This window comes from Pinus tabuliformis, chromosome 6 (genome assembly GCF_031772625.1).
Source record: "Pinus tabuliformis cultivar Carrire ecotype Pingquan chromosome 6, CPIR1, whole genome shotgun sequence".
NCBI classification, from domain to species: Eukaryota; Viridiplantae; Streptophyta; class Pinopsida; order Pinales; family Pinaceae; genus Pinus; species Pinus tabuliformis.
Window position 1 is genome coordinate 190,074,690 of NC_142292.1, and position 26,779 is coordinate 190,101,468.

General features: G+C 37.1%; 1 protein-coding gene and 1 pseudogene across 3 annotated transcripts; both read left to right on the plus strand.

The window, feature by feature from the left end:
• The first annotated feature begins 5,804 nt into the window (after positions 1 to 5,804).
• LOC149258102 (uncharacterized) lies at positions 5,805 to 15,833 on the plus strand. Of its 3 annotated transcripts, XM_089414667.1 has the most exons (4): positions 5,806 to 6,019; positions 6,189 to 6,389; positions 15,313 to 15,405; positions 15,578 to 15,833. In XM_089414667.1, exons 3-4 carry the CDS (start codon positions 15,394 to 15,396, stop codon positions 15,773 to 15,775), a joined length of 210 nt encoding a protein of 69 aa, XP_089270793.1. In that variant the 5' UTR covers positions 5,806 to 6,019; positions 6,189 to 6,389; positions 15,313 to 15,393; the 3' UTR covers positions 15,776 to 15,833. The 3 variants fall into 3 exon arrangements, with proteins under 3 accessions (XP_089270788.1, XP_089270793.1, XP_089270797.1); XM_089414662.1 differs by lacking the exon at positions 15,313 to 15,405 and having other exon boundaries at positions 5,805 to 6,019; XM_089414671.1 differs by lacking the exons at positions 5,806 to 6,019; positions 6,189 to 6,389 and adding an exon at positions 13,826 to 15,219.
• Positions 15,834 to 20,921: 5,088 nt separating this feature from the next.
• LOC149258103 (chromatin-remodeling ATPase INO80-like) overlaps positions 20,922 to 26,779 on the plus strand; it is a 59,004-nt pseudogene continuing 53,146 nt past the window's right edge.

Below are 26,779 nucleotides of genomic sequence, written 5' to 3' on the forward strand. Positions count from 1 at the left end.
CAAAACTTGACACAAAATTTGCATCAAGTTTTGCACCAAATCTTACACCAAGTTTAGCACCAGGTATTGCAATAGGTTTTGCACCACGTTTTGCACCAAATTTTATGCCAAGTTTTGTGTCATCCTTTACACCAGGTTTTGTTCCAGGTTTTGCATCAAGTTTGGCACCTAATTTTGTTTGACATACTTTTGCATCCTCATTTGCATCCACTTTTTGCACCTACACTTGCATCAACTTTTGCATCGACTTTTGCATCCTTTTTTGCATCCTTTTTTAAATCATTTTTTGCATCCATTTTTTCATCCATTTGTGCATCCCTTTTGCGCCAAGTTTTACATCGAGTTTTGTGTCTAGTTTTGCATATAATTTTGCATCTACTTTTGTTGCATCCACTTTTCCATCTTGTTTGACATCCATATTTACATCCTCTTTTGCATCTATTATTGTACCCACTATTGCATCTAATATTTTTGTGCCACAATTAGCGCCTAGTTTGGCACCTCCTTTTGCACCCACTTTTGATTATAATTTTGCATCCATGTTTGCATCCTCATTTGCGTCTAGGTTTTCATCAACTACTACATCTATTTTTGCATCCCTTTTTGTATCCAATTTTGGACCAGGATTTGCATCGGGTTTTGTGTCTTGTTTTGCATCTACTTTTGCATCGACTTCTATTGCATCCACTTTTGCACACAATTTTGCATCCACTGTTGCACCCACTTTAAATTTCACTTTTTGCATCCCTTTTTACATCTTCATTTGCATCATACTTTGATTCTTTTTTTGCATCTATCATTACATCCACTTTTGTTATGCCACAATTTGCACCATGTTTTGCACTCACTGTTGTATCCACGTTTGCTTCCAATTTTGCATCCATGTTCACATCCTCTTTTGCATCAAATATTGCATCTATTTTTGCATCCACTTTTGTGTCAGGTTTATGCATTGGGTTTTGCATCTCGTTTTGTATCTACTTTTGCATCTACTTACATTGTATCCATTTTTTGCATCCAATTTTGTTTTGCCTGTTGCATCAATGTTTGCTTCCACTTTTACATCCATTTTTGCATCTTATTTTGCATATTTTTTGTCTATTGTTACATCCACTTTTGTTGCACCATATCTTGCGCTTACCATTGCAACCACATTTGCTTCCACGTTTGCATCCCCTATTGCATCCACTTTTGTTTCATCCATTTTTGCATCTGCTTTTGTGTCCGTTGTTGCATCCACATTTGTTTCACCACAATTTGTGCCAAGTTTTACACCTACCATTGGACCCATGTTTGCTTCCACTTTTGCCTTCATGTTTGCATCCAAGTTTGCATTGACAACTGCATCTACTTTTGCATCCACTTTTGTGTCAGGTTTTTCATGTTGTTGTGCATCTACTTATGTTGCATCCACTTTTCATCCAATTTTACTTCTATTGTTGCCCCCATTTCTATGTTCGCTTTTGCATCCCTTTTCCAACACTCATCATATTTTCTGCATTGATGATATTCCTTATGGCATTGACAATTATGAACAATTTATGACAATGTCAATAATATTGACAATGATGAAAATGAAGATGATGGCGATGACATGAATTGTGATTATGATGATAAAGACGATAGTGGTTACAATGACAATGATGATGATGGCAATGATTATGATGATGACGATGCTAATGACGTTGGCGAATCTTCCCAATTTTAGATGTTGTCATTGTCATAATCATAAGCATTATCTTTGGTGTCATCATCATCATTTTCATCTAGGTCATCATCAAAAACTATAATGGCATGAATGATGATGATGATTACAACAATGTCGATAGAAATTACATTAATGATGATGATGGGGATGATAAAAATGACAATGACGATGATAATGGTGGTGATGATGATGATCATCGATCATCTCTCAAAAATAGAGTTGTTATTTCTCTTACGTATATCAATGTGTCCTAAACAACCCTTTTCTAGCACTGATCACATTTTTTGGGTTGATGATATTTCGTACAACATCTACAATTATGAACAATTGCAAACAATGTCCATAATGATGATGATGATGGCATGAATGGTGATTATGATGATAATGTAATGATGGAAATAACAATGACAAGGATGTGATGATGATGACAATGATTATGATAATGAGAATGACCTTACAATCTTATGGATTCGTGAACAATTACTAGTTTCAATACGATCTTCTGGATACGTATTACTATCATACTTTTTAGATTTTCTGTCTCTCTTGAGGTATCTTACTATAATGGTGTTGTCAACACTAGAAATATATCTTGTTGTAATGGTGGTTCTAATGTTAGCACTAGCAAAGTTTTTGTTAAATTTTGGTTAAAAAAAACCGATTTATGCAATTATTTTGACAATCTATGTAAAAAAGTAAATAACATCCAATTATTTTGACTGTAGTCCCATTGATTATCATGAATTCACCAGTCTGAAGACCATCTTCTACATACATATTATTATTAAACTTTTTGCATTATATCCCTCTTATATCTTGTTGTAATGGCAGTATTAGCACTAGAAAAATATCTTGTTGTAATGGTGATGTTAGTATTAGCACCAAAAAAATCACTAAATTTTGGTAAAAAAAGGTTTATCATTTATTTATTTTTAATTTGGGAAATTTTTGTTTTTATATTTTTTGTTTTTAATTCTATTTTTATGCAGTAATATTTTTTTTGGTTGAATTTTGGTAGTAACTAGTTTTTGGTCTAATCATATGTATTAACCATGTTCTTTATGCTACAAGTCTAATTGTTGGGACAAAATTGCTCTTTCAAATAAGTTGCAAAAAGCATATAAATGGAAGAATAGCGATGACAACTATTTTCATTGTCCAACTGTTCAGTTTATCATGTATGAAAATATTCAACATTTTTATAAACAATGGATTAGAGGTGAGTCTGTAATTGTACATAATGTTTGGATGATACATAAAAACAAAGTTTGTTTCATTGATGTGGTTAGGATCTACTTTTGATACGAAACCCTAGGTTTGGAAGTATGCAAATAATGAATTTGGTTTACCTTTGATAACAAATGAAATTTTATTTCTTTTTCCTCGTAAAACCAAGGAAGATATGGCAATAATTCTCGTTAGAAAACTACTTCTTGTTGAAGGTTTATAATTGGTTGCAAAAGTTCAACAACTGGGTATAGAAGTTTTTAGTTGCTATTAGGGAAACAATGTGATTATAGGTTTTAGCAGACATAGATCATTCTTGGTATTTGATTCACTTTGAGAATATAAGTACACCAAAGTGGATTAGGTTATGAGTGGATTGGAAAAGCAACCCTTATTTGTTCCTTTTAGTTTTTGAGATATCTCAAGTTCAACTAGTGCTAGTAAATGGTTTCAAAGATGTTTGCTAGGGTTTTTCAACAAGGTCACTAGGTCCCAATGTAACATAGATACTTCATATTTGTTGAAAAGTAAAACCCCCACATAGCACTGAATAGATCATTAATGACTACCTAGAGAACTTAGACTAAATTAATCGTGGAAGTAAAAATTACAACCAAATTAATCATGAAAGTAAGAACTACAATTGAAAAAAACACACTTGGTAATATACTAGAATTCATCCTCGCCAAATCCAAAGTTGATGAATAATATGTTAAATCTTTAATGAAACTCATGAAAAATAATAAGCATGTTATCGATATAAGAGTGCATGAACTTGCTTAATGTATATTTGTTAATTGGAGATGATGAATATCTAAATAAAGTTGATGAATAATATGTTAAATATTTGATGAAACTCATGAAAGATAATAAGCATGTTTATCCATATAGGAGTGCACAAACTTTCTTAATGTGTAGTTTACGAGAAATTTTTCCAGCGTAAATCACAAGATATATCATTTGTTTAGGCGTTTCGAACCAACCAGTGTGGTTCATCGTCAGGACAAGTTGAAGAATCAGATCCAACTTTGCATGTTAAATAGTTTGAGCAGAGGGGATATTTGCACCTTAGCCTTAACAACCCTTGCCCAAGATGAATCTATTTAATGGACTAGCTTGGATATGTTAGGTCTTGGATTTCCAGAGTACCCAATCAATGCTTAACTCCCTAGTCCTAGCCAAAATTCACTCCTATTGAAGAGACAACTTGAACAATCTTGCTAATAAGATTAACAAGTTCGTTCCTTTTGATTGATTTACAACAAACCTTAATGCCTTTCTTTTCTTATCCTCCTCTTCCATTCTCCAACAAAAACTTATTAATCTTATATCATAAACACTTTATATAGGTAAGCATTGTAATAATTTTCCTCAACTCACACGGTACCTTTACACCTCAACCCATATAAGTGGACCTAAGTCCATGGCACAACCCATCACACTCTAAGATGGTTCTAATTGTCTCCTCAAAACTAGGACATAACACACCTTAAATGCCAAATGGTTAAGTCATCCCAAATTTGTGGGATTTTTTCCTTCATGGAACACATTCTAGCTAGTGTTGATCAAATACAATGCACTAACACCACTAACACACACTAAAAGTCCTAGATACCCTTACGCTGTGGCACGCACCCAAGCACTTCGACTGCACCTCCATAAAATGCACCTTCAACTTTGGATGTCCCAAAATAGTAATATCCTAACCCAATATGGCCTACTTGTTAGATTTGTGTAGTTCCCTCCTTATCAGATCCTTGCACCTCCTTGCACTCCATGGTAAATCTACTCTAATGGTCACCTTGCAAGTTCCAACACTTCCTTTCACATCATGACATAACCACCGATATACATTACAACAACCTTCAACTTCTTTAGTGGGTTGCACATCTATTTCACATTTCTTCTCCATCTTACAAAGTGGTAGTGCCAAGGAGAGAGTATCAAGTTGAATCAAGGATTGCTCACTTAGTACCACTACTAAGTTGCCTTCGTGCAACTTGTCGAATCCCTTAATTTTGTTTCACAACTTCTCATAGGGCTTAACTTTCTTGGATACACTTCTAAGTGAGACTACAATCCCCCAACCTCTCCTCTGCAACCCTTGTTAGAGTCTTCTTAGACGTGCAATCATGCCTCAAGCTGAATATAACACTAGCATCCCAAATGTGCATGCTCATTCCATCTTTTAATGCTTTGCTGAAACCACATTATGACACTGCTTAAAATGAAATGTTTACATCTTAAGACAATGTACCTACTTTGCTTATGACAATCTAAACTATGCAAGTGGCTAAGAGAGGACTATATTTTCCCAGGATGAAAATATAGGGTCTTACAACCCCATTCACACAATAATTTTAATATATTTCACCCGAAAAAAGATACATACCCTACTCCTTTCAAATTTATCATATAATTTTAAGAAATTAACACTTGTTATTAACTATTAAATAGACTTACTATATATTCTCCTTTGTTTGCACCCACCTTATATGTAAAAACATATAATTATTTTCAATACAACCAAATTAAAATCATATTTTTCCATTTAAAAATTATTAAATTGAAATTAAAAAAAATTACACCTAATAAACTTAAACAACAACCATAAAATTATATTATTATTATTATAAATATTTTCTAACCTAACCAATAACCAAAAACATTATATAATTACTTCTTTAGTGATGTGAAAATAAAAAAAATGTATTTATTGTTTTAATAACACGTAATAAACTTAAACAACAACCATAAAATTATATTATTATAAATATTTTCCAACCTAACCAAGAACCAAAAACATTATATAGCTACTTAACTAGTGATGTGAAAATAAAAAAATGTATTTACTGTTTTTCACTATGAAATTAGCATTTTTGAAAAAAGGTAAAGCTTTACTTTTCTTTACAAAACCCCTCCCAACCCAAACTTCGTTTATGTTCTAGAACAAGAAGGAGGATCTGTTCGCTTTTCGCAGGGCGGGAGCGAAAACGAGATTGCAGAGATTTGCGAATTAGGGTTTCACCAGTAGCAGACACTCGAACCCCACGATCGGTTCTTCAGTCCATTGACGGCGCCAAGGTATGTTCCATTTTTAACTTCAATGGATTTCCACCCGCACATTCAGTCTTCCACATAGAGAGGAGTACACACATTTCAGGTTTCTGGTTCAAAATCCAGTGTGTTTTTAGCAGCCACTCTTGTATGTTTAGGTTTTAATCTCTGTGCTGCAATCTGTTACTGTTTGCAGGGATGGAGCTGGCATTTGATGAGTACGGGAGGCCATTTATCATAATAAAGGAGTAGGAGCAGAAGACCCGAATCAGAGGCTTAGATGCTCAGAAGGCCAACATTGCGGCCGCCAGGTCCGTTGCGAGAATCCTCCGCACCTCACTCGGCCCCAAGGGAATGGACAAGATGCTCCAGAGCCCCGACGGCGATGTCACCATCAGTAAGCTTCTCTTCCATTTATTGAATCTCTATTTCTGGGTCGGTAAAACCCCTTAAAAATCTAAAAATCTGAAACTAAGTAGAATTTATTTTAAAAAACTTATGATTCGTAAGTAGCAGTTACTTTAAAATTTTTATAGGTTTTCCGAAAGGAGTGAAATAAGCAAATACTCTGCGATCTGCTTACTCTTCGTCACAAACTGTGAGGCCTGCCGAGCTAGATGCTCTACATACGACGCTGACTGCCTACGAAAGCTCCCGAATGGGTGAATGCGTTGAGATGTCACTAACATTGAGAGATAGACACTTTCCAGGGATCTACTTGGCGTAGAGGTACTTTTGGCAGGCTTTTCACTAACCAAGAAACTTCGTTTACAAATTATTTTGCTCAAAATAACACCAATTGCTCGACAGCAGAAGGTTCATAAAGAAATGGAAATAATAATTTTAAGAAGAATTTCGGAATAAAGAAATAAATTATATAAATGTCCACAAATGATGAAAGGACATTAGGTTAATGGGACTAAAACTATATATTGATGCTGGAGTGCTTAAAGGTATTCGCTGAAAAGGAGAGACTACAAATAAGATTTCAGATTTAACAGAATGACGAATGATAAAATAACAAAGGGGTGATTATCTCAATTGTTTGTAGCCAATGTTGTTGAGCATCTGGCTGGTTCTGGTTACGTGTTAGTAGGTAACCAGTTTAAATCCCCCAGATTTAGGTGCACTAGTCTATGTCAACAGTTTTACGAAGAATGCCATTCACAAATATGGAGAAGCATCTCTTGGATTTCCTTATCAGATTTTCAAGGGTTAGAATAACAGATAAACCTGATACAATGAAGACGAGCATCTGGCTGGTTCTGGTTACGTGTTAGTAGGTAACCAGTTTAAATCCCCCAGATTTAGGTGCACTAGTCTATGTCAACAGTTTTACGAAGAATTCCATTCACAAATATGGAGAAGCATCTCTTGGATTTCCTTATCAGATTTTCAAGGGTTATAATAACAGATAAACCTGATACAATGAAGACGAGCCTAATAGCAGAAGCCTAGAAAATAAATAAGTCCTAATTTATCTAAGCGTCGAAGGAGAGGTATGCAGTGCCATAAACCAGGCTGGATTCTATCATGGCAAACTTTATTGAAGCTCATCGGACAACAAAGTTTGACGGGTTACGTGTGGAAGGGAGAACCCTGGTGATGGGTGTCTGTCTAGTGTCTACAAGATATAAGCTGAGAATTATAGCTTTTGTAAGATAGCATACCTAGATGGCCTTGTGGATTATCTGGATGATCTCAACTGTGCTGGGTAAGGGTGCTTCTGAATCACTGATCGTCTGTTATTTTTGCTCATGACTGGTGCATCTACCGGGTCATCGATGCTTCATCCAGCTGAAAAAATGATGCAATCAATCTAGTGGATCTGGGTCTGGAGGACTCATGCATGTCCTGCTCTTAGAGTATTTGGTTCGCTTTACTTTGTTCTTGAATAATGAACTCTACTTTCACTGTTGTGGGGAGATTCCGGTCTTAATGGATTTTTTGTTGTCATTTCAAAATTTGTAGTGGAGATAGTGGATAAAATCCATGCACTGCAACAATGCTCCCAGCCAGATAATTTCATTAAATTTTGGAATCTAATAAGAAAAATTGAAATCGAGTAATAGTTTGTGTGGGAAGCAAAGAAAGTGAGAAAAAAAATCTCTTAGCTTTGAGCTTCATTTATGTGTACTTTGTATAACGGCTACTTGGTTAACTTAGTAGGTCAGTCTTTATTATCTAAAATATGCATATTGAAGATTGGATATCACGACAGTTTCTCCCTCTCATCGCCATTGTCAACATGGTCGTCAGTGAGCATCTCTACATGAACAGAGGATCTATTTGTCCTTTTAATGTTAACAAATTTATAGTTAATTATATAATAAATATTTTGATGTACATGTACATGAGGACTGATTGGCGCCGTGAGCAAATCCAGGCAAGGGTAGGGGGTTCAAGAATTTTAAGGAAGGTTGCCTCTTGTTCATAATTGTTGTGACAATTTTTTTGATTACTGGAGGTTCAAGAATTTCAAGGAAGGTTGCCTCTTGTTCATAATTGTTGTGACAATTTATCTGATTACCTTGACCTCCCTGATTTCAGCATACGTGTAACTAGGAATGGCTATAAACCATAGTAGCAAAATTTGAATCCGAATATGTATTCAAATACAACTCAGTATGGAAAATACCTAATAAAGAAATGCAGCATGGTTCCAATATGGAAATCTATATTTCTCAGTATGAAAATAAGCGTTTTGTTCCATATTTTAGAAGAATTTCATCCTCAGAACACACTAAAACCAGAAAAAGCAATTTATTCTTTGAAAATTTTGCAATGTAGTTTATTTTTAAGTGTTTTCTTACTGTTATTTTTATTTTTTTGAGGTTTTTGCTCTGTTTTTTTGGGGCTTATATGTTGATGGGTATCAAAGACATTATAAGGTAAGTGAACTGTTCTGTATCTGCATTGTAGTGAAAACATACTGAATTTTGTATTGTTGCCGAATTTCCATATAATAAAGAGCAATATGACCAAATCTTGCTACTATGCTATAAACTAGATTTCCAGCATTGAAATCCCCTTGTGTATTCAGCTATGGGTCCTGTGGGTCATCTCGACTCCCTCCATGATAGTCCTTAGAACATATTCAGGTTTGTATTTGTTCAATAGAAATGTAGGGAAACAAATATTCCTTTCAAAGGTGTAAGACTCTGTCACCAAGCAATATCTAATGTGCCTAAACATGGTTCTATCAACCCTATGGTTGTCTTGTGGTATTTTTTCTTGCTTCTCTGTTCTACACTACTTGGACACTCCATAACATTTTTCTACATTTTAATCATGCTATCCAGTGAGAAGATATACTTGAATTCTGAAAGGATATGTTATAATGCTGATACTACTTGTGACTGCACAGAGAGGCCCTGAGTCACTGAACAACCACCATTCTTCTGTGGAAAACTGGCTTCTGTATGAAGGGGTGTTACCTGCAACAATGCCTATGGACAATCCTGTAGAAAAATGGGCTCTGCTTGAAAGGTGTGTGATCCCTTCAACATGCCGATAGCTGATGGTTATAATTTTGAAACATAACCCAGAGGAGAAAGAAAGGAAACTTCTTCCTAATCGCGCACAGGGCAGCCCTTTCATATTGATTAAGCCAGATGCAACTACAGTTCCATGGGAACAAGACCAAAAGCCATCATCAAAACACAGTGTTCCATGACACTAGGAAATAGACCTTCAGTCAATCTGGTAAATGCATTATCTGTAACAGTAAGAATAGATGAACCGTATTCCTCAGTAACTGCTATTCCTCACATCTAGAATTTTGCACCCCTTGGTATCCTTAGTGAGTCTTTTCCTTCTTTCTAGAATGGAATTTTGAGTGTAGGTGCTTTTGTGATTGTTTCATTGCCTTCTTGTATATTATTGGTCTCTCACGTGCATTCATGGACAGGCATAGCCCACTAGATATCTGAGAGTCTGAAACAGGCTTGACAATTCTCAAAGTTTTGTAAACTTTTCTTGTCATTTTAGTATCTAGAGTCTTGTCTGCTATGGTTTGGAACTTCTTGAAAAAAATGTTGGCATTGGGGGTACACATGCTAGTTTTACATTTTTACCCAATATGGTGGTGTGTAGGGTATCACAAGATAATGTTTTGTTGGAAACACATCAGGATGGTTTTCCTGCTATTGATGTGAATGACTACTTCTGTTAAGCATATTTTGCTCTATGCCATGTTGTAGGAGGATGCATACCTGGGATTGAGGAACACATCCTATGGTCTGAGGGATTTGTCCAAATTTTGGGGACATGTCTTCTGGCAACATATCATAGTTAAAATTAGGCTTAACAGCAATAGCCATTTGTATCAACAACAGGAAAACCATCCTGTTCTATTGTCAACAAATTTTACCTCAAGATACACTTGGATTTGCTGAGTATTCATTGCAAGCAGGTTAAAGTTAAAACTAGCATTAGTACCCATTGCTAACATTTTTTTTCAAGAAGCTCCATACTTTATTTGCAACTCCTATATCCAGGATTCAGGATTTGTCGGGGGGGGGAGGTACATAAATGTCCTGAACAGCTCGAGATGCTCCTTGGCTTGCTACCTGATGTCTGCATGATGCAAAATTTAAAGTTGGGGGACATCCCATGTTATGGTCATATGCATCTAATTTGTAAATTTCATTTTCCTTCACACCATGCATCTAATTTGTATTCTGTATGAGAATTAACAAAGGAATGATGCTCTTTTTCCTCTTTTCCGCTTTCCACAATATTTGCTGTTTTTTTTGGTGAGTTTTCCATGTTCTAGATCCCACTTTGTTCCCACACACTCAAATTTTTGTTGCCTTGCTCTGCCACAATAATAATGCTTCAAATTCTTAGTTCTGGATTTGCTTATTCTTATTTTTAGATTTGCTTTAAACTGAATCTTTACCTGTAAATTGAGATGTAAACTTAGAGTTGTGTTTATAGATTCAGAAATAAAGTTGAGTTTTTGAAAAGTTCTCAAATGAGAGGCAAACGTTTTAGGCTAAGCACAACCATACCCTTTATTTTCCTCCCTTCCTATGGATTATAATTGATAATCTAATATTTTTTAACTTCATTTGATTCTCTGAAGTTGATTCCATTCCTCCATTTTCATTAAAATCATCATGTTATAAGGCAAAAGGGCATACCTTTATATGAAATTTTGCCAGCAAAGAGTCCAAAATTAAATTTTGGACAATTAAATTTTCATGCAACTAAGCAACATTGCTTTTTAACAATACTCTTGGTTCAACATTTTTTGACAATGGTCTTGGTTCAGTACTTTCTTACGAGCAGAGCCCTCTCCATTCCTTCAAGCAAGAGTGGTCTCCTTGGAAAAACAATATATCTGACCATTTCAATTTTTTCATAATGTAATACCTTGTACCGGATATCTTTGGTTTATGCCTTCTAAAATCTTGGATATCTCATCAATTTTTCCCTTAGAGAAACACTGTTTTACAGAGTCAAAAAGTTAGTTTCACAACCTCTTCTAATTCTTTTGCCTTCTAATTGTAATGATTTTTCCACTTCACTGGTCTGAAATAGAGCAGACATTACTTCTGTGTATACTTTAACATGTACAGAGGATTTACAATCTATCACTTCTTCAAGAACTTTTTATGCCTCAATTTTTTTTCCTACCTTCCCAAGATGATGCATGCCATAGATAAAACTTGCATGACTTGGAACAACACGTTCCCTAAGCATTTTGTTCAGTATCTGGGCAGCGGCTTGAACTTTCTTTGATTTGCAGCAAGCTTTGATGAGTGAATAGTACAGAGCATATGTGGGTGAGAGACCCTTTCTAATCATTATCGCCAGTTGATTCACTGCCTCATCCACCATACCCAACTTGCATAGGCCTCCAATGAATGTCCTATAGCAAACTATATCAGGATTTAAATTTTTTCATCTCCATTAGATAGTTCCTTGCATGGTCCACTCTACCAGCGTTGCACAAAGCATTGATCAATGCATTCAAATGGATTGTCCACTTTGAGAAAGGATTGTCCCTGATTTTAATATATAGTGTGACAAACCGTATGTGACAGGCAGGTGGAAAACTTTTCTCGCAATTGACTAAGCGACGTCCTGCGAGCCAGACTTGAGACGAAAACCCTCGTCAGAAGTATATGCTTGGCTCTTTTCCAAACAAATGAAGAGTCAATGAGGTTTTGTGTAATCACTTCTGGTATCGTATTGGGTTATTGTTAGAAGCGATAATTGGATTCGGATTCGCATCGAGTGAGTTGTTCTGCTTTCTCAATTTGAGAGGGTTGTTTGGAGGGAAAAACGAAAGAGGACATACAAGAATAGTGAGGGGAAAGATGCAGAGGAAGAGGATTGAGAACATCGCCAGCAGGCAGGCTACATTTTCCAAACGTAGGTGGATTGCTGAAGAAAGCTTATGAGCTCTCGGTGCTCTGCACTGCAGAAGTTGAACTTGTGATTTTCTCCCCAGCAGGAAAGCTCTATGAACTGTTTTTTAGTGCAAATCCTACTATTTTGATTCTAATAATCATGGCTATGCAAACCTCATGAGATTCTTACTAATAACCCCGGTGGTGCAAGCCCTAGTAAGCTCGATGTTGAAAAACTTAGTGTAAAACCTCCAACAACAACATAATCAATACATGATGTCAAAAAAAATGGAGAAGCATCCAAGGTTCTTAAGCAATGATGTAATGAATGAGGTGGAGAAGCATCCAATGTTATTGAGCGATGGTTAGCTATACGAGGAAACATGCAATGTCATCTTCCTTTCATTTTCATGGATATAACTTAATATAACTTTCTTATGTAGAAAACATGGCTTATCTTAGGCTTAACCATGCATATAAAATACCACCTATCATCTTCATTGAAAAAAGAATGGTGTCTTTGTTCATAAATATCAGTGATTAATCGTAGGAATGGCTATTATTCTCTATTAAACAAAATCAAGGACTAAGTAATGAAGATCTTGGTCGACAACAAAACTTATGATTATTAACTTCACATTAAAATTCACTTCATCTCTGCCACCTTCAAGGAAATCTTTGTTATCCATCACCATATTGATGTTGTGACTTGGTCCTTGAAAAACATTCAACATGTTCGATTCATGGAAACCTTCAAGTTAGACAGTATATGTCATGCTAACTTGCAAGAGATTGGTGTGAGGTACATTGAGGCTTGCAGGGCCTGCCCTGCAGTTTGCCCTCATGAAAGCATAGAAGTAGATTATAACCAGTTTCTTAGGAAACCATGAATCCTCTCTAGCCTTGACATCTCTGTGACCAACAAGATATACAACTCCTGATAATTCAGAACACTTCCATAGTTCCAAATGTACATCACAAGAAGGAAGTAGGTGGAAAAAACCATTTATCCAACCATTTTCCCCCACTTTCATCAAAACTGCAGAAAAATAAATTAGCTCAGTTGATCCAAATAGAACAGGAAATCCAATCGCAAGGAATATATTTTTTGCCCATATAAGAACCATGACAAGAGTCACTAGGCTTGTAGTCACCATAATCATCTCTACCTTTGCAATGCCATATGCATTTGATATCTCGACCGTGCTCTTAAAACAATCACATACCAAGACACACATTATCATTAGAACCCAGTTGATGACAAGAATGTAGATCTGACCCATGAACCGTCGGGATGTGTGAATTATTTTCAATCTGGGGAAGCATCCTAGGGCCATGGACATTTTAATAGATGAAATTGTTGCTGAGATCATTGCCTGGCTTGCAATCATGGCAACAACACTAGCTATCATGAAGACTGGCCAGATAAAACCATCTGAAATTGAAGCAGAGAATATGTTCTCCACCATAGAGGGATGCTTCATAAGATATGCAACTTGATCCATGTAAGCCAATAGTAGGCATGGGAATACTACACATGTGAAGGCTATCTGGATGGATCTTACTGAGAAGTGACCCAAATCAGCAAACATAGCTTCAGCTCCTATTATGCATAACACGCAACCTCCTAGGGACATCCATACTTTGATAGTGTTCCTCTTGAACAAGTAATAGATATAAACAGGATTGAATGCCCTTAAAATTGTCATGTCATGTTAAATAATATTGTAAAGTAAAATAGAACCAATAGAGAAAAACCATATCATGAGTGCCAGAGAAAATGTCATGCCTACTTTGCTTGTACCAAACTGTTTTATGCTGAACAAGATCACCAGGAATATGATTGAGACAATGACCACTGTTTTCAACTTTAGTATTTTGTCAAATATTAAGAAATTCGAAACATAATATATATGTTAAAGAAGAAACATATTATATATCTTCAAGGAGAAACATATAATGGTAATGCAAAGTTTTAAAAGGTATGTGATCCTTAGGCTTATTGGAGAGTATATAAAAAATTTCACACCTTTTTATGAGATATGGGAGGAAAACATGTTAAAGATTTTTAATAAATATAAAATTTCCAAAATGATGCTAGTTACGTGTGATTCTTTTTTCATTGTTTGTGATTATGAAAAATGAAACTCAATGTTTTTTCATTAGTGCACACATATTTCATTATATAATTGCATATAGAAAAATCATTCCAGAGCCGATAACAATAAAAGTGAAGAATTTATGGTCCAACGTTATATTTAAGGGAGATGTTTGAGGATGACTTTTGAATTTTGTTTTTCATTTTAAGACATTTGGAGCAAATATTAGGAAGGACTTTGAGAAAGGATTGTCCTTGATTTTCGAAAATGGAGTTGTTCCTTTCCAGCCATATGCCCCAAGTGACCATCAAAGGGAGAGCTCATATGTTTTTTGGATGTTTTCTTTATAGCCATTTTTTTACACATATCCATAGAGTCCCCATGCCATTGATGTGAATTACTTGTTCGGTTTTTTTTAACCAAAATTTTTAACCAAACAAGAAAAATTAAAAAAATGCCTCAAGATCAAAGACTGAAACAAAGACCTATTGACATACCTTTTAAAGTATGGAAAGAACTTGTAAAATCATATGAGAAGTTGGATGCACAAAGAAAAGCCGGCAATGAGAGCATTCAGGTATTGAATTTTTCATTAAACATTATTTAGAATGTATTAATACTTATAAGTATCTTAGACATGTATTTGTGTGAAAATAAATTGAATTGGTTTATGTTTAAGGAAAAGGCATCCAAGGCGAGGTTAACCAAGACAAAAGTCACTCATTGTAGTGGCCAGAAAGGTTTAAAAGCACTGATAACAACCTTTGTAAGTATATTAAACATGTGATATTTTTTTAATAAATTTTGTACTAGAAGAAAGTCATTGTTATCTAATTTCTCCCTATTTACTGATTGATAGGAACTAAAATATGGAAGACCTCCAAATCATTTGTAAAAGGAGGTGCTGCAGCAAAAGAGATGGGTTGAATTTGTTGTTTGGATGGACTCTATGGTATGTAATCTTAGTTGGATTTCCAATATACTTTTAAACCATATTTTCATTTTATTTTTTAGTACTATTAGATATTATATCTTACCTCATTTTATGGTTAACATTGTATAACAAAAACATGCATTGTGTTATGTAATTAATACTAACATGTAATATTGATTTTTTTTGTCAGAATGCTATAGGTAATGATTGCCAAGACGATGATCCAAATTATGTTCAACATATATCAGGAGATGATGAGGATGAGGATGAGGATGATGGTGGTGAAGGAGGAGATGATGATGATAGTTGCGGTGTTGGTGATGATGTGGATCAGAGTAATGAGGATGGTCAAGATGATCATGAGGATGATCTTGGTGGTGGTAGCTAGGCATGCACATGCATTGTTTTTTATGAAGAAATTATTGTGTAGAATGCAATTGTTATATTTAGATGGGTGTTGTGAATTTACCCTATATCAATGAGACATTTTGATTTTGTAATCATACGATGAGTTTGATTTATGTATGTTGTTAATTTATCGTAGAATAACGATATACATGAAATATTTTGATTTGTTAATCATATTTGAATTTTACTTGTTTTGATTAAAAATAATACTGATTTTATTAGTATTATGTTGCTATTTTATACATGTTTTGAAAATTGTTAATGACACATTGTTATTTTTTTGGATGGATGTTGTCAATTTCTCTTAAATTTCTTTACAAATGATTTTGAATTGTGATATCTGCTTTAATGATATTTAGAAACTATCATATATTTCACTATGAATCTATAAAGGGGTTCATATATGTAAAGAAAAATATACTTTATATAAGAAGTCAAATGCGGATGTAACCATGGATGCAAAATTGAAAGTAAAATTGGATGTTAAACTAGGAATTAATACAAAATGCAAACAATTGACATACAAAGTGTTTTAAATTAGAAGTGAAAAATTGTGCAATAGTTGACACAAAGAAGGGAACAAAACATGGCATACAAAAGGATATCAAATTGGGCAAAAACAAGGACACATAAATGGGCACCAAATTAGATGCAAAAAAAGACAACAACTAGATGTAAAATAAGATGCAAAGTTGAGCGTTAAAAAGAAGCAAAAAATGTTATAAATTAATATGCCAAATGATGATGCAAATAATGGTGTAAATTTGGGATGCAAACTTGGGTGCAAAAAAGGAAAGAAAAAAGATGTAAGAAAAGACATAAAACAAGATGCAAAATGGGGCTGAAAAAAGGTGAAACCAAGGATGCCATATTGGATGTAAAAAATGATTCCTAATCACATGCAAATTTAGGCTCGAACTCAGACACAAAATTATATGCAAATGTGGACACAAAATGAGGCAAAAAAAGATGCAAATTTTGATGGTGAAAACGATGTAAAACTAGACACCAAAAAAATGCAAAATTGGATGAAAAAGTCGGTGTAAATAATGGTGCAACATTGGACACAAGTAGACACAAAAAAATGGTGCAAAAAGGGGCATAAAATAGCTTAAAATTGGATGCAAAACTTGGTGCAAAAACAAATACAAAAGTAGACGTAAAAAACGGCTCTAAATTGAATGTACCATTAGACACAAAATAAGATGCAAAGGTGGACACAACACATGACTCAACATAAGATGCAAATATAAATGCAAATTTGGATGCTCAAAATGATGTAACATTAGATGCAAGAGATGGTGTTAAAAATGATGCAAAATTGGATGAAACAAATGACGCAAAATATGGTGCAAAATGAGATGGGAAAAATGGAGACAAATCAAACGTAAATGTGGATGTAAAAAATGGTCCAAAAAAAGATGCAAAAATGGGCACAAAAATGGATGCAAAATTTGGTGCTAAATCAAATTCAACACATGGTGCAAAGATAGGCACCAAAGCTGGTGCAAAAATAGAAGCAAAAACTAGTGTAAGACTAGATACAAAACCTGGCGTAAGACTAGATGCAAAAACTGACACAAAATGGATGCATAAAAAGACGTTAAATTGGATTCAAAATACAGTGTAAACTTGATGCAAATGATGGTGCAAAAATGGAAGCAAAGAATGACACAAAATAGGAAGCAAAAGAGAATGAAAAATAGATGCAAAAAATGACACAAAACTAGAAGCAAAACCTGTCATAAAATAAGATGCAAATCTTGGTTCAAAATTTGACGCAAAAAATGATGCATAGTTTGGTGTAAAAAATGATGCAAAATCTAGCGTGAAAAAGGATGCAAAATCAGGTGCAAAAAAGGACGCTTTAAAAATTGTACAATAGAGCCAGATTTAGCGCCAGGTTGCTCATCACAATTACAAAAAAAATGCACTAAAATCTGGCGCTAAATCTGGCGCAAATCGCCGGTTTTGTTGTAGTGAGTCCATGCTCAGACTCAGGTAATCAATCAACAAAGATGAACACTGGAGTTTTACCATTGACATGACGAATAAGCATCGACTCATCCAAATAATAGATTAGAACTCATATAAGGCTTTTTCCCCATGCCCCCTGGGCGAGGGAGGGTTACAAGTCAGATGAAAACCCAATTGCAATAATGGGTAATCAGTAAAAACTCAGGTAGGGAGAAAAAACATGAATTTATGAGGGGATAAAGGTGCCCTCAGTTGAAATATCTTGACAATGGCAGGAGAAACTGACATGTCAATAGGCAGTGGAGAAAAGAACTACTTAAGACACATACACATGACTGTCGGGCTAGGCAGGAATGAGGAACGATGATGAGTATCGTTCGAAGGTGGTTCCTCCAGAGACATTACTACCATGATACTCTTGTCAGCAAGAAAAGTCTCGGCTAAGGGATTAGGAGATTTCGAAGCACCAAGCCATGGGGATTGAGAATACGTATAGAGAGAAGTCCTTGAAATAGGAAAATCAGAGGATACAGAACTTGAGGCTGAAACAATTTCTATGTAATTGATTTTAGCAGGACTAAGTGGCATAACCTTGCCCCAGGTATCAACAAGAACTAGTGAAGGTATGACCCAAGGATCAGATTTGACCGAGATCATGTTGACAGAGGCAACATGAGGGGGTGGGAGCGGAAAAATTCCCATCAAGGAAGAATCTTTAAAAAGGCCTACCACCACACTCTCATAAGGAGCATTAGTGTGCTTGACATATGGAACATTGCCATCCGATGAGGAAGAGGCAAAGAAGGACAGTTAGTTGACCGTGATGATCTTCCCTTGACGGGGAAAATGAATCACGCGGAATAGGGAGGAGGCTATAGCATGCATGGCATGGGTCCAACTCTGTCCAAGTAGAAGATTATAATTTATATTAGCATCAACAATTTCTACCTCAATGTGTACTCTCTTGCACTCCAAAGTAATGGCAAAGGTTAGGTAAGACACTGAAGGGTCGCAAATTGCGCCTGTCGAAAGCTTCCAAAGTTTTAGGGGATTAGTTCAAAGTAGGAGAACCAATTGCCTTCCAGCAAGCGATTGACATGATGCAGGTAGAAGCACCTTCATCAATGACGATTGTATGAATGGTCTTCTTATTGATGAGGACCTGAATGAGAAAGGAAATCTAATGAGGCAGACGTGGAACGTGGTTTTCTAGATCAAAACATATCAAATTGGAATCGGTAGGGTCAATGCCCCCAATAGCCGACAGCATGGATTTCCGCTGAGGCAGACAGCTTTGGAGTACCTCGAGAGTAGACATAACTGATGACGCCTGAGCCAATCCTCAACAATATTATAGTGCTGAGAATCTCGGGCGTTGGGATTGTACGAGTATTTCCTTAGCACACCTCGAGAAGGTGGTTGAATGGCGGAATTAGGGTTAGGGTGCTCGATATGAAGAGGGCCAGAACTCGGGGCTGAAGAAGAAGGGGTGGCCTCTTTCTCTTTCCCAGCTGTTGGAGCAGGAGTTTGATAATATTTTGATCTAGTAGCCACATTAATAGGCGTACTCATCATGAACACTTGAGATCCTGAGGAAGCAGATGATTGAGGTTGGTCTACCATTTGAGTCTGCTGATAAGGAAACAACTCTTTCAAGACAACTAGGGTCCCTTTAAGCAAACGACTAACTTCAGACTGTCGGGGACAATCCTTAGTATAGTGATCCTCCTCGCAAATGAGGCATGGATACTTAGGCTTCCGTTGTGAAGAATCACCAGCAGACGACTTAGGAGGACCCTGTTTTGGGGCATCAACTTTACCCTTACCTTTGCCTTTCTTCTTACCATTCAAGGATTTTTCCTCTGTGGTAGACTGGATAATGTGGACCTCTGAGGTTTTACTAGGGTCGAGTGGATTTTGGGAGGAACTATTGGAAGCAGTGTTCGAGACCAACTTCTGTTTTGAAGAAGATTTGGTAGGGGTCTGGGACACTGAAACAAATACTCCATCAATAGGAGGTGTAGCCTATGACTTTAATGCTATGGGATTGGATGATGGCCGTGGAGCATCGGGTAATAACTCATACAAAGTGCCAGACTGAGAATAAACGAGATCTAATTACTGGGCACGAGAAATGGCTTGTTCTTCGGTAACACATCCACCCATAGTTATATCGCGAGCAATTGGAGCGATGAATGACTTGGTAAACCATTCAGTAAGCAACTGATCAACAATATCGAATTTAATCAGGCGATGTCTACATCTCCATTCATGGATGTGACTGGAGATGTTTGTCGCAATATCTTACTTAAGCGATGTGAGCAAATAGGTGCCAGTTTCATAGTGAACTAGAAACTAGAAATGCGTGAGGAAAGCCATGGCTAAAGAGTTGAAGTCATGGTAAGTACTTCGAGGAAGCTTGATGTACCACTTGGCTGCAACACCTATGAGGGTTTGTTGGAAAAAACAGAGACGAATAGAATCATTAACTTAGGAATTTGAAGAGCACCAGAGGTGATATGTCATCACATGGACTTGAGGATCTTCTTTTGCTTTCCCATCAAACTTAGGACAATCGCTCAGGATCTTGGACGGAACCGGAGGGCAATATGGCGAATGAAGAATTGGATCATTCGTGAGTCGAGACACATCTGGCAACTCTAGTGTGGCCAAGAACAACAATTGAGTATTGAAAGGCATTGGAGGTCGATAAGCGGGTCCAACCGGAGGAGCCCATCCCTGCTGGTAAGGATTTTGGCCTCATAGTGGAGGGTTCTGGCCATATGGCATTTGATTCTGCCACCACTATAGGTTACCTTGGCCGCAGGGAAGATTTTGACCTTGAAAACCTTAGAACTGTCTGGTCAGAGGTTGCTGATAAGCAACATACGAGTTAAGAGGTTGTTGAGCCTGTTAACCTTGGACATATGGATATTTCACCTGTTGTCCCTGAACATATAGGTTTTGAACCTGTTGCCCCTGAACAAGAGGATTTTGGACCTGCTGTCCTTGGACATAAGGGTTGTGCACTTGCTACCCCTAGACATAGGGATTCTGGACCTGCTTCCCTTGGACAAAAGGACTTTGTACCTGTTGCCCTAGGACATTAGGATTTTGGGCCTGCTAGTGTAGGACTTGACCTTGTTGATATGTATATAAGGGTTGCTACTACCCGGGTTGGCCCCGCTGCTGCAAGGATTGACCTTGCAGCTACAAAGGCTGTCTTTGCGGCTGCCGAGGTTAGCCCTGTGAAGACATAGGCTGGGAGGTTTGTGGAGTATACTGCATCTGTTGCTACATGGTTTGCTGCAACTATTACGAGGGTTGCCCCTGCAGTTGTTGTAGTGGTCCTTGTTGCGGTATCATCTGCCCTTGCTTTTGCGTGGACGACCCCTTGTTGCAACAAAGGTTTCCCTTGTTGTTGCAGAGGCTGTCCTTGCTGGTGCAAGGGTACTTGAACAGTTCCCAGAAAATTTCCGAACTGTATCTGGCCATGGCCATTCTGAAAAGTGGATGGGCCAGGCTGAACGTACTGCCCAGGATGGAGGATGTAAGGTGGATTGACCATTCCTTGAGAACCATATGGAATGTAAGGAGCATGGTACTGAATCTGAGCCTCATAAGGCTATTGATACTGGAAATTACTTGACCCAGACAGACCAACGAGATTGTGGACCTGTTGGTACTGGACATTGCTTGATCTAGCGGGACCAACAGGGTTTTGGATAACACCAAAAGAAGGTTGGTTCATCCCAACCATGTGAGCCTGTGAGCTACTCACATTGGTTGTGCCTGACATCATAGAAGTAGTCAGATTTTTCCCTCGAGGCGGTGGCACAACTTGTCCACTTACTGGAGGGATTGAAGAACTGACAGTAACATTCTTCGAGACGGCCGATTGAACTAGATGGGTGACTGGGAAGGATGAGACAAGAGGGTTCAGAATGATGGGTTGCACCAGGATTGAGGTAACGACCTGTTGGGAGGTCGGGTTCGCAATGAACAAACCTGTAGTAGGCATGGCACCAGACACCCAAACAGGTTTGTGATAAAGTGATGAGGCAGTAGGTGTACCTAAGACCAATTATGCTAAAGTCACATAGTTAGGCGGCAAATCCCGATACACATTGATGTGAATGCTCCCTGTATAGGGGAAACCTTCAGGAGGAAATTGATGTTCTTCCTCTTCAACAGTGTGTGGAGTAGAAACTTCTGACTGATCCAGAGAGGTAATTGGAGCATCGCCTTCGGGTTCCATAGCTGGGAAAAAACGACAACGAACGACTGAAGATGTATGAGGGGATAATTCCAAAGGAACACCCGGATGATTGTACAGACTGTACGGACGTTGTGGTGATATCACAACAAGGTCGAACAAAGGGTTCATAGGACATATAACCAGTCCAAGTTGACCGTCAGTAGTCGGTGAACACTCAGGAGTCTGGACGGGATTGGCCAGAGATTCCAGGCCAATATCAGCAGGTGACCCAGTATTTGAAGTAGGCGGAGGACGAGATGACAAAGGTTGAATGCTCAGAATGATTCTGAGTTCAACACCTTGGTCCTCAAGTGACTCTGGTAATTCAGGAAAAGGATCCTCAGAAAATATTTCAGATGGAGGAGAGGAAGAGGAACTAGGTGAACCAGATGGTTCATCAACGATGACCTCATCTTAGTTAACAAGAAAAGAGATAAATTTCAAATATTTAAAAATGTACTTTAGGGAAAACTCACGATTTGGTCTAGAAAAGACTAACAAGATGTTATAATATCGTGGGCAATCAACTTTTAGGATGCATAAATAAACTTGTGCTCTTTCATGTTTTAAGAGTTGAGAAAGAAGCAAAGATGACTCTATCACTTTCGATTAGAAACGAGCTCGAAAGGATAAGCGCTCAAATGATATTTTAAATTTAATGAGTCAAAAAGATCAAATGATTATTCCGGATGATCGAGGTAAAAAGGATTACCAGGCAAACATGAATTGCATAATACCTCTCGGCGAACCGAGAAGTACGGGCAGGCAATCTCCCCGAATGCTATGTTCGGTGTATCACGTTTGTAAGGCGGTAGACTCGAATTCCTATGGATAAAGGATTGCAACCTAGAGGGGTCTCCCGTTATATACTTGACAGTACAGGGAGCACAAATCCGTACTAGCGTTGTCTAGTGCCAAAGCTAACGACAACTGCTAGGTTTAAAGACGCCGGAACACGTCTCTAGCCTAGACCTTCTAGATGTGATCGTTAGGTTTCAAATGCGCCTTAGGTTAATTGAGTTCATTTTAAAGTTTATCTTAATTTTTGTCTCAGTTTTCAGGCCTTAGTGATGTGACTCGAAAAGCCCTAAATGCATCTAAATGAGACAAGACCCTTTCAATTCGATGAATTATCTACACTAGAGAGGTTAGGAAACACAATCAAATGCAAACAACCAAGCAACCGAAAGAAAAATGATTTTTTACTACTTCACTTTTCGAGAAAATAAACTGATGAAAAATACATTCCAATTCCTAATTTCCTAACAAGTACACTTGAACAGTCCTTTCAAAAGCAAAGAGAATTATTTTTCTTTTCAAATGCCAATGCAATCCTAGTCTTCAATGATGCTAACTACCATAACATATTGATGCAACAAACTAGAATTTTGTACTTTTCATGAAATTACAAAATGAATTTCTCATAAAACACTTCAATGAAAAAGTTTAGAGGTAATTGATTCTCAAGCAAATGAAAAACATGAAAAGATAGCTTCTTTCAAACTAATGACACAACGAATTTACCAAAAACAAGACAAATAATTTGATCTATGCCGGAAAAGAGACGTTTAGACAAGCAAACGAGAACTTTTTAAACTTGTGTAATGGAGGCCAAAGTCGTAGAAGGACCATAAACGAAATGCAAGGAGTAAATGCACCAACAAATTGACTCACTAAGTTCACAATCAGCTGAATGGATGACAATCTAGATGCCCTAGTGCCACTAACCATCCAATGACCCAAGAAATCAAGCGAAAATATGGCAAATCAACAAGCAAGTAAACCAAATGAAAAGCAACTTTCTAGTCAGGGAGAAGACGGTCTAAACATCTTACAGGGTAGAAATTATGGGAGCAAAACACACTAGCCAAGATCTAGGGTGAACCCTAATCTTCACTTACAGGCATCAACATGATTTCCTAACTGACAACAAGTGCCAGAAGGGGGTCAGCGTGACTGTTTCTCAACATATCACGTTGATTGACATGACTGTCAGCGAAATAAGCGCGCTAAGTGAGGATGCAAAGAAAAAAATAAAAATTTTCAAAAGTTGGGTCCTGACTCGCTACTATGAATTTCAAACCCAGAGCAGTAAGCAAAGCAAAGAAAACAGAACTAAATGAAAATGGAGAAACTAGAAAAGTTCACACAAAACCATGAAATTCCAAGCAAACAAACAAAAGGATTGGGTCCCTAGTGGAGTTGCCAATTTGTGGTGAAGTAAAATTCTAAGTGCAGACACAAACAATTCCTCTAGCCCGACAGTGGGTCTAGCCACAAACAAGACATTCTATGGAATATTTCCTTAGGTTAGAGCCAATTAAGAGGGCCTACCTCTTAGTACGCTTATCCCGTTTGGTGATGACCTTGCTTGCTTGCTCCATCTATCTCCCATTTCCTTCTTCGAACACCTGAAACAAGTAAAGAACAATCATGATAATAGAAAAACTGTAATTCAACCTACTTAACAAGTCAAGAAGCATTAATCCATAAACATGTGAGATGACACATTAGGTAGGAAATCAATCGATAGTTGCATATATATTAAATCAAGAAGATATTACAACCATTGTCTTGATATTGCTGTTCTCCTCCAACAAAACCAGGTTCCCACACACTTCCGTTATCATTCCATGATGGCTTCAACAATGATAGTTTTAAGGCTCTTCCCTTTAATCTTCACACTAAACCAAATTCACACTTCTCTCTCACACACAACTAGAGAGCTACAACTATGGATAACTTGATGATCACTCCAAACTTAATTAGCACTAGCACACCAACATTAACACTAGCTTGTGCTTGGGAAAAAGGGAGGTTTATATAACATGAATGGATGGGAGATGGTTACTCTTCTCATGGGAGAAGGTCTTATCTCTTGAGGTAGTTCCATCCTTATAGGGGAAAGGATCCCAAACTGACATCCTCGACTCCATCCGGCCCAACAATTTACCAGACTTCTGTTACGGAGCTTCTAGAGCTGGAAGCTTTGGATCCTTATTTAAAAAACTTTCCAAAAGAGGATTGGAATGACTGGAAAAAGGCTTAGTCACTCGGGTCAATGCTAGGGATAATTTTAACCGCTACATATCAACGCGAGGAGAACAAGGGTCATTATCACTCGTCTTGTAAAATGGGAAAAACAGAATATTTTTGGGAAATGATGCAAAAGGGAATTGTTATGCTCATGAAGAGGGACACAATGGGAGTTTCTTCATGAAGGGGAAGCATGTAGGGTTCACTGTAGAGGTCCTCCAGGATCATGGAACGGGGAGTATAGGGACAATGACAAAATGTTGTGTAACAGGTATAAGCAGCCTAAAATAAGTAGGAGTGTGAATAAGCTCAATATTCTGAGAATATTTTTCAACCATATTTTCCAAACTTCAGTTTGTAGGAGAGTTTTTAGTTTTCAGTGTATAGTTCAGATTCTATTTTGAATAATGGATTTGATTCAGTTTGAGGATTGGAACAGATTACCAGTTGGGTTTCAGTTGCACTGGTTTCAGGGTAGAGCATGTTGTAGGTTTGGGATCAACCCAATGGATCAGGATACTAGTATACGATGTTCTTAGCACCTCACAGGGAGGATGCCATCCCCATTAGAGCCACTATTAGGGTCCTATAATGTAGGTAATCAAAGTCTATCTATCCAATTATTTATTTTGGGAATATGCTAGTAAATTTTAGCCTATAAATCCACCAGGTCTTATAGTCTAAGTTGTATTTACACAAAGGTCCCTAATGGGTGATCATTGAGGTGTCATGAGACAGTTGTCAATAACGCTTTCCATTGCCCAAGGGAGAAGGATATTGATCTACGATGTTCTTGACACCTCACAAGGAGGATGCCATCCCCACTGGAGCCACATATTAGGGTCCTATAATATAGGTAATCAAAGTATGTATGTCTAGTTATTTATTTTTGGAATCTGCTGGTAAAGTTTAGCCTATAAATTCACCAACTATTATAGTCTAAATTATCTTTGTACTAAGGTCTCAAACTGCTCAAGTCATTGAAAATTTGTGTGTCAAAAGGGATCCATTAGTCTTTATTTGAAATTTAAGGTTCCTAAGGGGTCATCAGTGAGTTGTCATTAGTGTCTAGTCATGAGTTATTGTTGGACAATTGATTGTGGTTGTGCAAGTATTGAGCATGAATGTTGGCACTAATGTCAACTAGACTAGCAAGAATGTGTGTTGCAGTGCATGGCTTAGAAGGATTCCTATGGTAGTTGCTGGCTTCATGTAGAGGATCATCATTATGGGTGTGATTTTAGCCGTCCAAAGAGAAAATGAGCAGAGAATTTTGCAGTCATTTTCCAAGAAGAAGAAGGACTCAAAGCCTACATTAGACGCTCTCCATTTGAAATTTCTCTGAAAAAGATTTCCAACGGTATGTGGAAGTCCAAAAATGGTGATCCAAATTTAAACATGAATGCAACAAATTACAGATATAACCATAAACATAGAGATGCAGCAAAAATAAAACTTCATTTCATTAATATCAAAGAACTAAAGTATGCTTACATACAGAATGGAAATAAACTAGCTCGGGCCATGGTAGCTTATCTCTGAGAAGAGATGTGGTGGATACATGCCTCTGAACTATGTTACAATGAGGCTCAGAGGCCTATTTATTATTGAGAAATAATGGAAAACCTAAACATCCAAAAACCTAACCCTAGGAGATGAAGTGCCAAAACTATGGGCCCCATTTGGGTAAATCGATACATCAACTTCTCGAGG